Source organism: Anabas testudineus, chromosome 2 (genome assembly GCF_900324465.2).
Source record: "Anabas testudineus chromosome 2, fAnaTes1.2, whole genome shotgun sequence".
Lineage (NCBI taxonomy): Eukaryota > Metazoa > Chordata > Actinopteri > Anabantiformes > Anabantidae > Anabas > Anabas testudineus.
Window position 1 is genome coordinate 32,465,520 of NC_046611.1, and position 12,959 is coordinate 32,478,478.

Below are 12,959 nucleotides of genomic sequence, written 5' to 3' on the forward strand. Positions count from 1 at the left end.
AGGTAGGACTCGTTATGAAGACCAAATTTCTGTCAGCAGGTTTTTAGCTATGCTTTGCAATCCCTCATCATGTGGTCATTTGATTTTTCTTTAAATTAGTTGCTAATAGGTTTGGCATTTGCATTAGTGTAATACAGTGATGTGGGGTTGCCATGTAAAAGCACTGTAGCTGCTGCTCGAAAGTTGCTAAATGATACCAACAATGGTTTTCTTTTGACCATTTATGCTTTCCACACACCAAAACCTTACTACTTTGTTCCTGGCCTCCATTATCATGGAAGATCACAAAAAGAGAATTGTTCTAAGCCTCTCTCTTTAAGTTGTTTAAGTCTACTGTAGGAAAATGATGTGTCATGCTGCCCGAACTACTCTTTCACATTTTAATCCCGATGAATCCTGGCGTTGTCATCTTGGAATATGCCCGTGCCAACAGGGAAGACAAAAATTCCATTGATGGAATAACCTGGTCATTCAGTATATTCAGGTAGTCAGCTAAGCTCATTCTTTGGGCACATAACATTGCAGAACCTAGACCTGACCAACTGCAGCAACCTCAAATCATAACACTGCCCCCACAGGCTTGTTCAGTAGGCACTGGGCATGATGGGTGCATCACTTCATCCACCTCTCTTCTTGCCCTGATGTGCCTGTCACTCTGAAATAGGGTAAATCTGGACTCATCAGACTACATGACCTTATTCCATTGCTCCAGAGTACAATCATTATGCTCCCTAGCAAATTAAAGCCTTTTCCAATTAGCCTCACTCCAGTTTTTATTCATGGATTGGACAATTCTTCCCAATTTTAGTAGTTTCAGCAATCTCCTTAGATGTTTTCTTTGCTTTATCCATGCCAATAATTTGACCTTTCTAAATCGGATTAACATTTTTTAATGACCACAGGATGTCTTCCAGCATGGTTGTTTAAGAAATCAACTCACTGAATCTTACCTATTTGCTTAGTTAAATCCAGGTATGGATTTTGTTGGACAGAAAATGTATAATTTAATAGCACACACTTGGGAAATAAAATACACCTCACAACCACATTTTTAATACTTTTACACATGAGAAATGGGTGGCTTAAAATAAAAGGTGCTATCTTCCAAGTTGTGTATCAGATCCAGATGTAAACACCTGGAAATAAAAGCTGAAATGTTGATATTTTTTCTCATGTTCATTGAGGAGAGTGTATACTACCTCACAGCATCACAAAAAATACAAACCGTAAGCAATTACAAACAATGTTTTTTCCTTTTCTGGTGTTTTTACTCTCAATTTCATTTAAACTTGGACCTTTTTTGACATGGACTTGACTCAGACTCAACTAGCTTGGAATTGGAAGTAAAGATGGACTTGATTTTGAACCTGTCTCTTCTGCCTTGTTTTACATACTAATACCACTACAATTGTTAGAGAAGATTTTGAATCCTAGTCTTTGATTCAGATGTGTGTCCAGGAGTTGATCTCTAGCCTGAGTTACACTGTCCTTGGCTCCTTAGCTGCCTGACCAATAGGAGAGAGAATGCATTATGCAAAAAGCTGGGTAATGACTTTAAAATACATTACTGCACCGTTGTCAGGCACTTGGAAAGTGTCCTGAACTCTAAATGAAGGCATTTCAATCTTACAACAGAGAAATTCCACTGCAAATAAGTATATGGAGGTGCTGGAGAAACAACTACCTAAGCAGATGTCACTAAGACTGTGGTATGTTGGCACACTGAAGCCACTGGCAACCTCTCATTTATTTAATCTAATTTCTTACAAAGATGATCAAGATAGATGAAATAACCAGTCTTTCTTGCCTGTTGTTTTTATAGGCGTCTACAGTAGAATAGACAGAGTAGGTAAAGCACGGGTGTTGTTAGAGTTTCATGAACAGTAGAGAAAAACTGTTATGAATAAGTGGGTATATGGAATTAAACAACAACATTTTTCCAGGAATTGTCCTAAGTGGCAGTCTTCAATTTGATGTCATAAAACACGGAACACACTTAATAGAGTTGAATTCAGCAGCATTTAAACACTGAAATGTGCTGTGCTTGGCTTACTGTTTTTTAGCACCATTAAATTCTTTTTTCCATTTTCAGCAAAGTAAATGCAAGTTGCTTTCTTTTCACTACTATAATGTTGATTATTATATTATGGAGATTTTTCTCTGATTTGAATTGTCTGGTGGTGCCAACTTTGTTGGTCAAACTCCATACAGTAAAAACTAAATGTAGAATATGATGGAAATATGACATTTTTGTTTGTTTTGTTCAGTGCTGCACACAGATCTGTTATTGTCTGAGGCTACTTTTCATGTTTCTAAGTCTTTTACCTTTATCATAATTTTCTTTATTAATACATCTTTTTTTTTACTTTAAGTTTCCTTCTTTTTAATTTTCAGTTTTTCCACTGATGGATTTAAACTCACCTTTTGTCCCCATCCTTATGTCTGTTCATGTACCTCTCCAGGTATTTGCAGACATACTCTATTGCTTGCTCTTACCACACGACAGTCCTATCTGTCTTGTCCTGGAGGTCCTCAAGTAACAGCTTTTTGCACTCTACAGCTGAATTGTGCAGCCATCTGCCTTCCTTAGACCATCAACAGATTCGCTCCCTGACATACCTAATGCACCATGTTTTATAGCCTCATAGTGTTGGCTTTTTCACAAGTATTTGAGCTGACCTTGAAACATTGCTGTTCTGTTGGCCTAATAGGCCGTGATTTATCAATGGAGACTGTGTGAATAAGTCCAGCTAAAGGCAAAGCTTTTAAGGCCAATGTTGAACTAGAAATGTGGAGAGCAGAGAGTGGCTTGAATATATGTGTAACTCATAGCTACATTGTGTTTTATTACCAGAAGTCAGAAAAGTGTAATACTTAGATAAACCTGCTTGGTTTGTGACATCTTGTTTTGTTTAAAAAAAAAAAAACATTTTTCTAAAATGTGCAAAACTAGCAAAAGCACATGAAGGTTTATTCACCAGTAATGTTTTGAAGGTGATGTACACTATAGTTTGGGATCACTTAGAATATTTATTGTTTTCCACACACAAAATTAATCTGAATAGGAAATATATCAAAACAAATTATTTAGATGGAAATGATGAATGTACTCTTCAATTGTACTCTTTAATGATAGTTCTTTCTCTCTGGCTATGTTGAACCTGTAAACAAATAAACAACTGCTGATGTTAAGGTACTAAACTGACCTAAAATGCCATGGTCCCTTGTTTGCTCCATTATTACAATGGTTCTCAGCTGTGCAACATAATTGCAAAAGGGTTTTCTCATAATCAATTAGTGTTATAAAATGATTAACTTGAATTAGCAGGCATACCAGGAGACTGATGCAGAGGACAATTGCTAATAATAGGCCTCTATACAAAAATGTAAATCATTCATTAAAAATTATTTGATTAATTGTTTGTGAAATGGATAGAATAGTTTGTGAATTGCATGAAAATGTATTTTTCTTAGGAAAACAAAGAACTTGTTTGATCCCACACTTTTGAGCATATGCGTTATACATCACATTAAACGTCACTTCGCTAAAGCCAGGGTGCCAGTTACCTGTGTAAAATGCACACTCGAGCATCTTTAAGATGGCGTGTTGAAGAATAACCTTCTCACCAATATTATGCCGTTTTTGTGTAAAAGAGGCTATAGTATCATTGTACTGTGGTGTGTGTGTGTGTGTGTGTAAATGTGCATATTCAAGATTCCATGTGTGAATTTAGCCTTGGAGACACTAAGCTGGCCAAGGGGGTTATCTGTTACTCTCTTCCCAGTCAGAGGTTGCTTTTTTCCACCATTGTGCTGCAATGAGACATTCAGTTGGATCGCCAAGCTAGAGCCCAGCTATCAGTCAGACCCCCAGCCTAGTCGCCCTTAATATGGTGGGCATAAGACAGACTCAGGATTACTGTTGGGTTTATAGTTTTCCCTGTCTCTTCTCTTCTCTAATGGGACCTGAGAGCATACTGTCAACACATTCCTGCAGAGCTACTCTTGAATCGGGAATTCAAGGGATGGTTGTAGACTTTTTGTGACTGCGTGTGGGTTGAACGTGTGATTTTGGTATTTGACTCTGTGTGTGTGTATACTGTGTGTTCCATCTCTGTTTTACATATTAGTTTGTTTTTGTTATTGTGTTTTTCTGTGTGTAAATGTCTAAACACATAAGTCAGACCTGTTTTCCATTTTAGTAAGTCTTTATAGATGAAGCTTTTTCTCTCAACATTGTGCAGTTGCTGTGTTGAACGTGACAAAAAAATGTTTAGCCAATTTAACCAGACTCTTGAAATGATTTGGAATCACCAGACTACTCAAAGGCATAATGGAAACTTTTTATACAGTGACTGTACAGAGTCTTGTGTGAATGTGTGTGTGCTTGTGTAATTTTGATGCAAGGTCAGTCAATATACTGTTATACTTCTATAATATGTGGTTGTGAACTTGTTTTTACGTCTGTTTGCTGAGCGAAGTGTTGTCTAATGTTGACCCCCTTCCTGTCTTTTTTCACAATTTGTCCTTTTAGATCCATGAACGGCTGCAGCACTATGAGAAGAACAAACCCATCCCCATTCTGAACAGTGCTTCAGCTCTGGCCCATAAAGTAAGTTGATTACACTGACTGATGGCAACAAATGAAATGAAAACAAACAAACAAACAAACAAACAAAAAAACATTTGCATGTCTTACTAAGGTGTCACCATGCACATTCAACATGACTTCAGTCCTCTATGGCAGACATTCTTCAAGTCTGTGGAACTGTGTTGAAGAAACCTCTTTCCAAAGATATTTCTTAAGCTAGCATTTTGATGATAACTGTGAGCGTTGTCCAACATTACAACATAGGTATATCATTAGGACAACTTGCCTAATATTGTGCTGTTCCCCCATTTGCTGCCAAAACACCCTTGACCCATCAAGGCATGGACTCTACTAGACCCCTGAACGTGTGCTGAGGTGTGTGGCACCAAGATGTTAGCAGCAGATCCTTTAGTCCTGTAAGTTGCAAGGACTTGTTTGTCCAGCACATCTCACAGATGCTAGATTGGATTGAGATGTGGGTAATTTGATGGCAAAGTCATCACTTCAAACTCGTGCTCCTCAAATCATTTCTGAACCATTTTTGCTTTGTGGCAGGGTGCATTAACTTGCTGAAAGAAGCCACAGTCATCAGGGAATACTCTTTCCATGAAAAGGTGTACATGGTCTGCAACAATCCTTAGGTAGGTGGTAGATGTCAAAATAACATTCACATGGAGGGCTGAGTCCAAGTTTTCACAGCAGAACAATGCCCAAAGCATCAAACTGCCTCTGCCAACTTGACTTCTTCTCATAGTGCATTCTTGTGCCATGCGTTCCTCAGGTAAGCAATGGCCAGCCTTCACTCCCCTTGTGCATCAATGAGCCTTGGCAACCCATGACCCGGTCCCCGGTTCACAACTGTTCTTGCTTTTACCCAGACATTTAGTCATCACAATTTGGCCGTCGTTCATGGTAAATGGTAAATGGTCTGCACTTATATAGCGCTTTTCTACCTAGCTGGTACTCAAAGCGCTTTACACTGCATCTCATTCACCCATTCACACACACACCGATGGCAGAGCTGCTATGCAGCTGACCTGACTCACCGGGGGCAAATAAGGGTTCAGTATCTTGCCCAAGGACACTTTGGCATGTGACATGGCAGCTGGGAATTGAACCACCAATCCTGTGATTGACAGTCAACTGCTCTACCTATTGAGCCACAGCCACCCACCTTTGCGCATGACAAATCAACTTTGAGAACAAAATATTCACTTGCTACCTACTATACCCCACTCACTAACAGTTGAGATAGTCAGTGTTATTCACTTCACCTGTTAGTGGTCATAATGTTATGTCTGATCTGTGTACAAATAACCTTCTATATATATATCATATATAGATATATATCATCTAGTGCTTATGTGTCACAACCTTATGCACACTGCTATGCAAAGTAGAACTAGAACACATTTAAATTGATAGTGAAAGTGCAGTGCCTATGAAAAGTATTTACCCCCTTGGATGTTTCATCATTTATTGACATCATAAATCAGTCATGGTCAATAAAAGTTTGCGACTTTGACAAAATGAAAAACTTAAGTGAAAACAGGTTCAAAAACAGTAATGTCAATCAAATAAAAATATGTAAGATGAAATCAGTGTTTGCATTAATATTCACCCCCACTAAAATGACCTAATCCAACAGAGGTCCAGATATTTGGTGCTAGCAGTCCCACAATTAATTAAATGGGGATCACTTGAGTGCAGTGAATGTGTCTCAAGTGATTGCAGTATAAAGACACTTGTGTCTGGAAGGTCCAATCACTGGTAATTAGTATTCCTGGCTAACATTACACCATGAGGACATAAGAACACTCCCAGCAACTCTTAGAACAGGTAATTGTAAAACATAAGTCAGGGGATGGCAACAAGAAAAAATCTCCCCGGAGTTCAGTGAAATCATCATCAAGAAATTGAAGGAATATGGCACATGTCTGTATCTGCCTAGAACAGGCCATCCACACAAACTGAGTAGTACAAGTAGTAGTAGAAAGAAACTATTGAGAGAGGCCACTAACACACAGATGACCTTTCCAGCAGGACAATGACCTGAAGCATACATCGAAAGCTACACAGAAATTATTTATCAACAATAAGGTGAATATTCTGGAGTGGCCGAGTCAAAGCCCTGACCTCAAAAGAATTTGTGGATGTACTTGAAAAGGGCTGTTCACACCGATCCCAACGCAACCTGACAGAGCTTAAGCAGTTTTGCAAAGAAGAATGGCAGAAAATTCCAGTGTCCTGATGTGCAAGCTTAATTGAGACCTACCCACACAGACTACATGCTGTGATTCCAGCTAAAGATGCATCTACTAAATACTGGCTTGAGGAGGTGAATATTAATGCAAAACCTTTATTGACCATTATTGATTTATAATGTTAATAAAATTATGAAACATTCAAGGGAGTGAATACTTTTTATAGGCACTGTAGATATTTGGGCCTTTGACACATGAAGGACCACCTGTGTGGACCAAATGTAGAAGTTATTTAGTCTCAATCAAGTTATGACACAAAAATAACGTAATAATGTGACACTTGAAAGTGCTGTGGAGCAGAAAAAGCAGAACGTACTTGGTGATATAAGATTCAAATAATCAAACTACATGATACCTTGATTTATAATCAATTGCAGGTTACTTTGTAATAAAAATCCAAAACATTTATGCCAGGAAATGTAAGTTATCAAGCTAGCATGGGATATGAGGAGTGGCAGCTCACCATTGGCCTCTGTGTAACATAACTAACACCATTAACATTTTCATCTGTCTTTATTCGGCTGTTGAATAAAACATAAGGATTTAATAATAATAGACATTTAGAACAAGTAAAATGAAGTCCGTGAAGTTTGATTGTCCATTGAGAAGCTAATAACAGAACACATTTTTTACAGAAGTATTAGGCATGTAGTATTCCATATTGCATCTAATTGTTGTTAATTCTAAACATCCTTAACCTTGTGAACCAGGTGCATTAAAGGTACCGTACTGTAAAGAGAAAACACTTGTAAAGAACTCAGAGAAAAAGGCCAGTTTGTCTCAGGGCTTAATTTTAAGTGATTTCATCTCAATTGCACACCAATGTTTTTTCACATGGTCTAATCACATGAAGTTGATTGGATTGGCATATTTAAAATATTACATCAATGACAATTTATCAAGATTCGCATTGACCTTAAACCAGAGATGCCCAAATTTCCTACACTCACATTTTGCCAGTAGTTGTTAGTAGCCTTGACCAGCTTTCCTCTCCCTCTTGCCTAAATGACTAGCCTTATGCCAATAAATTGAAATCCCAGCTCTTCAAAAACAGACTAAGACTGCATACAAAAACGACTCATTAGGAAAGACAAAACATGACAGCTAAAGATGACAGCAGCAGAAAAACAACAGATGATTAAGTTTCATCATATAAAAACAAGTGAGGAGGAGAGGCAACATAGTAAATATTTTCTTTCCATTACCCCTGCTGCTCTATACAAGCTGTGGAAGACATTTAGTCTGATTTATTGCACAAGCGTCTAGTATCCTGACATTTGTTGCATTATTGTTCATGTGCAATATTTATTAAAAGCCACGTCTGCAAATAATCATGCATTGTTCCCCTCATGTTCACATGTGTGCCCCCACAAAAAATGTGCACCTGTGAAACCCCAAAAACCATCCTGGCATGGTGAAGGGAGGGGAGGAAAAAACACATTTACTGATGTGTGGTTTAGTTTTAAATCACCAGGCTTTGTTTATTGTAATCAATGTGTCTCGGACTGTTTCATCTCTTCTAAAGAGCCCACAGCCATACGTAATGTTAATGAGTACTGAAACATAAGAAGACAAAGCCCAAAGTACAAGCTGGATGTATGTTGCTCTTTTTCTTTTTGTCTACCCAGCTGTTAGTACAGACAAAAGTCACGGCTAACCAGGTTACGCCACAAGATTTCAAGCACCCAACCCATACATTCAAGCACCCAACAGAATGTAAAGGATTTCTTGTGCTTCTCTTTTCATCCCATATTGTGGTAAGAGTTGATAGACTGTTGAAGAGACTCCAAACAATTAGCCTCTATAAGCTTTTTACACTTTCTTTTCTCATTCTTTTTGTTGAATCACAGGCTTTCAAATTTATGCTTCCTGCACTGTAAAAAAAAAATTGTGTTATTAACGGTGAAATACCGGCAGCTGTGGTTGCCAGAATTTCACCGCATAAAATAGGGTGAAAATGTATGACACATTACGGTATATTTAATAAGAAACCGTACATTTTATACTTGGCAACTTTTTTGGTTTACATGAAATTACTATAAAAACACAGGTTTACTGTAAACCTGTTTACGGTAATTTACTATAAAAATAACTGCTATAGTTAAATCTATTGACAGATAAACTATGTAAAATAACAGGTATACTGTAAACCTAGATACAGTTCTTTTTCAGTTATAAACACAGTACAACAGTATACAACATTACTGCATTTTATTGCAAAGATTCACAGTTACGGTAAAATACCGGCAGCTGTGGTTGCCAGAATTTCACCGTAAAAAATAGGGTGACAATGTATGACACATTATTACAAAGATTAAAAGTTGCGGTAAAATACCGGCAGCTGTGGTTGCCAGAATTTCACCGTAAAAAATAGGGTGACAATGTATGACACATTATTACAAAGATTAAAAGTTGCGGTAAAATACCGGCAGCTGGGGTTGCCAGAATTTTACTGTAAAAAGTACGGTAAATCAAATAAGGCATTACAGCTGATTGGCATAGATTTTACAGTCAACAATTACTTATAATAAATTCCAAAATAAACATATAAATACATTGTAAAACAACAAACTATAATCATTAAAAGTTAAGGTTGTGCCTTTAAGCATTCTGTGTTGATCTGCTCCAGTAAACTGCCCATTTAACTCACAAAGTAGTTTTAAGAGCTTGAAAAACAGCATGTATTTTTAGGTCAATGTACAGTGAAATTAACAATATAAACATCATAAGAAAATGTGGCCACTTGCCCAGGATGAGTAATAGGTCAGACATGACTGAAGATGGTGCTCAACATGGTTTAGAGTCTCTCATGAACGTGATATTCCATAAACTAGAACCCATGATGTATGTTGTCATCATTTCTTCTAGAACATTCCCAAGATGTCCATAAGGTGCACACTGTGGACTGGCAGGTTTTTCTCTGCAGCCAGAAAACATAAACAAAGCAAAATTAAAATTGATGCAGTGATGAGCATTATACCCACACACATATATACAGCCTTACATACACAGTTCCAATTAATTTTACGTGATAGAAAGTTGAAGTATAGTTTTGCAGAGCATGTTATGAGTATATGGGCAAAATATAGAATCTGACATATTAATCACCAAGCAATCAACAGCATTACCAGCCTAAATACTCAGGTGTCTCCACTTAGGCAGGCAGACAATTCACAACTATACTTTAGAGTTCTGGTTTCTTCTGTGTATAATGAAGCTGTTGCTTTGAGAAAGATCAAGTTGAGTCAAGTTTAAATTTTGATTGCACCTTTCTATTTTTTATTACACTAACATGAATGAGGGGGGCAATAATACAGCTTACCTCTAATTTGTCTAAACATCAGCGGTGTTTAACTCATAAGGTTCACACTTGAATGAAGTCTGAAGTCCTCTACAGATGTGGAATGATGTTCAGGAACTGGAACTTTGAACAGGTCTTGTCATCATTCGCGTTCGTCAAGTATGACGTGGACTGGCATGATCCACTCTGCAGCCAGAAAATAGAAGCAAATGTTACATTGATGCAGCGTTTAAGCATAATGCCTAAACACAGATATTTGATATATAGTTTTACAGGTCATATGTTTATCAACAGTATCAGTGTGACACACAGACACTAACATATTTGTCACTAAGACACAATGCAACAACAACAATACAATTATACATTCACTGAACCAGTCACAAAATCCACAGTCACATTTCAGACTGCTTGTTTCTTTTGTGTACGATGAGGCTGTTTTCTTGAGGAACATAAACTCTATGAAATTGAAATTGTGCTTGCATCTACATATTGTTTGCTAAACTATGCCACAGCTTACCTCTAATTTGCCTTGACATCGCTGGGGTTGACATGATGGAAGACAGACATGGAACAATGTTCTGAACAGGGAACAGTAAGCAGATGTTGGCACCAGTTTGGCTTTAAGACTCAAGTTGCCCATCATGTTTACGTTCTGGACTGTCACGATCCTCTCTGCAGCCAGAAAACAACTTGTTAGACAAGGTACTGAAGACAGATAACTAAGACTCAACTAAACAAATAATATAATTTTTTATATTATTTATTTTTTAAATAAAAAATAATAAATATAAATGCAATTTACTTAACTTAAAAGAGATTGCTAGGGAAATCTCTATGTTCTCGTGACATGTGGCCAGTAGAGGAAGATCTGACCTTGAAAACATTAGTAGATCCTGTTACTGGAGAGTTCACTGCTCATTTTCACACTGGTACTGCGCTATTGCCTCCCAACAGTAACGCTAACATTAACAAGAGCAGATACCTTGTGCCTCCACTAAATGTGAGCTTTAAAAGCTCTATATCTACAAAATGTCTCGTTGCAACCAGCTCAACACTTGAATAAACAATGTGGTTCATTACGATGAAGTCTGCCGTGAAGGACTTAGTACTTCAATGTTGTAAGCAGAAATCACAGAAATTACATCTACACATTTTGTTGTACACTTAGCTAGCTAGCTAAACACATTAATGTTTAACACAAATATATCTAAGACAGTTAGATGTAAGACAAATGTTAGCTAGCAAGTTAACTTGTAAGATTAGCATTAAGGTTAGCTAGCGGCTACCGTTAAAAACGTTAAATAAATAACGTTTTGGGAACACGTCGTTAACCTCAACTTTAATGTCAATTACAATAACCGTAACTTTTAAGAAGAAAAATGACCGAAGCGTTATTTTAAAGCTCAAACTTACCTCCACACATTGCTCCTCCAGGGTAACATTCAGGAGACGCTGTATTCCGCGGTGCTGCTCGGACAGAAGCGGCGCCAACTGTTCAGTGTCCGTTAACATTTGAACCACAGTTTCCCGCTCTCTGAATACGTCAGTGCTCCGTCTGTTAGTCTTTAAATGACGGTGGTTCACAGTTAGTTTGAGAAAATAAAATAAAATAAAATACATTTACAACCAGTAAACCATATGTTACGGTAACTCACCATATATTACGGTAACTCACCATATGTTACGGTAACTCACCATACTTTCATTATTAAGTATTACGGTGATATAAATGGACCTGGTCATTACCAGTATGGAGGCTGATCCCAGTGTGGGCCGCATTTCAAATCCTATTTATTATATTTCCAGTTTGTGCTGTAGGTACATTAGAGGTCAGAGGTCAACAACAAAACTAATAACAACATAATTAAGACAAACTTTTCCAGAAACTTGATACATGAGATATTTTTCAACACCAATGACTTTAATTTCTTCAAGAAATGTATTATTCATGTTTTAGTTTTCCATCACACATTAAAGCCTTACAAGTGCATAACATAAAATGACAGATAATAACAGTATATGTAAACATATATTTTATTTCAAAATCAACATAAATACCATATTTTTAACATCTCCTTTCTGTAGAAAAAAGAAAATGTTTTTGTTGAATTATAAAAGGTTTTAAACCGTAAATTTCAATGTATACGTCAACAAAATCTGTAATTTAAACCAAATAATACCATTAATTTTACGATATTTACTTGCTTGTGGCCTTACGGTATTTTCCCATTAATTTTAGCTAAATTTTATGTTTTAACGGTAAAACTGTGTTTTTTTACTTTCACAGTAAAAAGTACAGTTACATACTGTTTCTTGATTAACAGTAAAAAAGTGTATCTATTACTGTGATATATTGTTTTGCATTTAACGGTAATATACTGTTGCTATTTAACAGTTTTTTACCGTAATTTCTACAAACATTTCTTACAGTGTGCTATGCCCCACAAATACCACAATATCGAGTCCCCCTGCCTTGGCTAGTGAAAAAAAAAAAAAAAATCCTAGCCTGGAATATTTTTACAGCAGATTGTTTTTCATCCATGTCACTGCTCCAAATGAATGCTATTGAAGTGGTAGCTGATGCTTTAAGTGTTATGGGAGAGATCTACATCCTATCTTGCTCTGGCTTCATTGCCTAGCACACACACTGACACTGCTCAAGCAAATATAGTACTGCCACACACAATGATGCACAGTCTCTTTCTGGTGCCAATTTAGACTGAAACAGGGTCATTATGGAATGTAAAATTAAATCTATCACAAGGGTTAAAACAGGTTTACACACAAACCATCACTATGC

General features: G+C 37.0%; 1 protein-coding gene and 1 long non-coding RNA gene across 3 annotated transcripts in view; one reads left to right on the forward strand and one right to left on the reverse strand.

Annotated features, from left to right (window-relative positions):
* Positions 1–12,959, forward strand: part of mpp7a (membrane protein, palmitoylated 7a (MAGUK p55 subfamily member 7)) — a 117,631-nt gene that overhangs the window by 40,943 nt on the left and 63,729 nt on the right. For both annotated transcript variants that reach the window (XM_026364451.1, XM_026364452.1), the window contains exon 4: positions 4,535–4,612. In XM_026364451.1, the coding sequence (XP_026220236.1) occupies positions 4,535–4,612 (78 nt within the window). The remainder of the gene's footprint in view (positions 1–4,534; positions 4,613–12,959) is intronic.
* On the reverse strand, positions 9,050–11,977 carry LOC113164912. The gene is made up of 5 exons (XR_003299045.2): positions 11,906–11,977; positions 11,573–11,722; positions 10,677–11,032; positions 10,178–10,342; positions 9,050–9,775 (listed from the first exon to the last, which is right to left on the reverse strand). It is a non-coding gene; the product is annotated as an uncharacterized LOC113164912 (long non-coding RNA).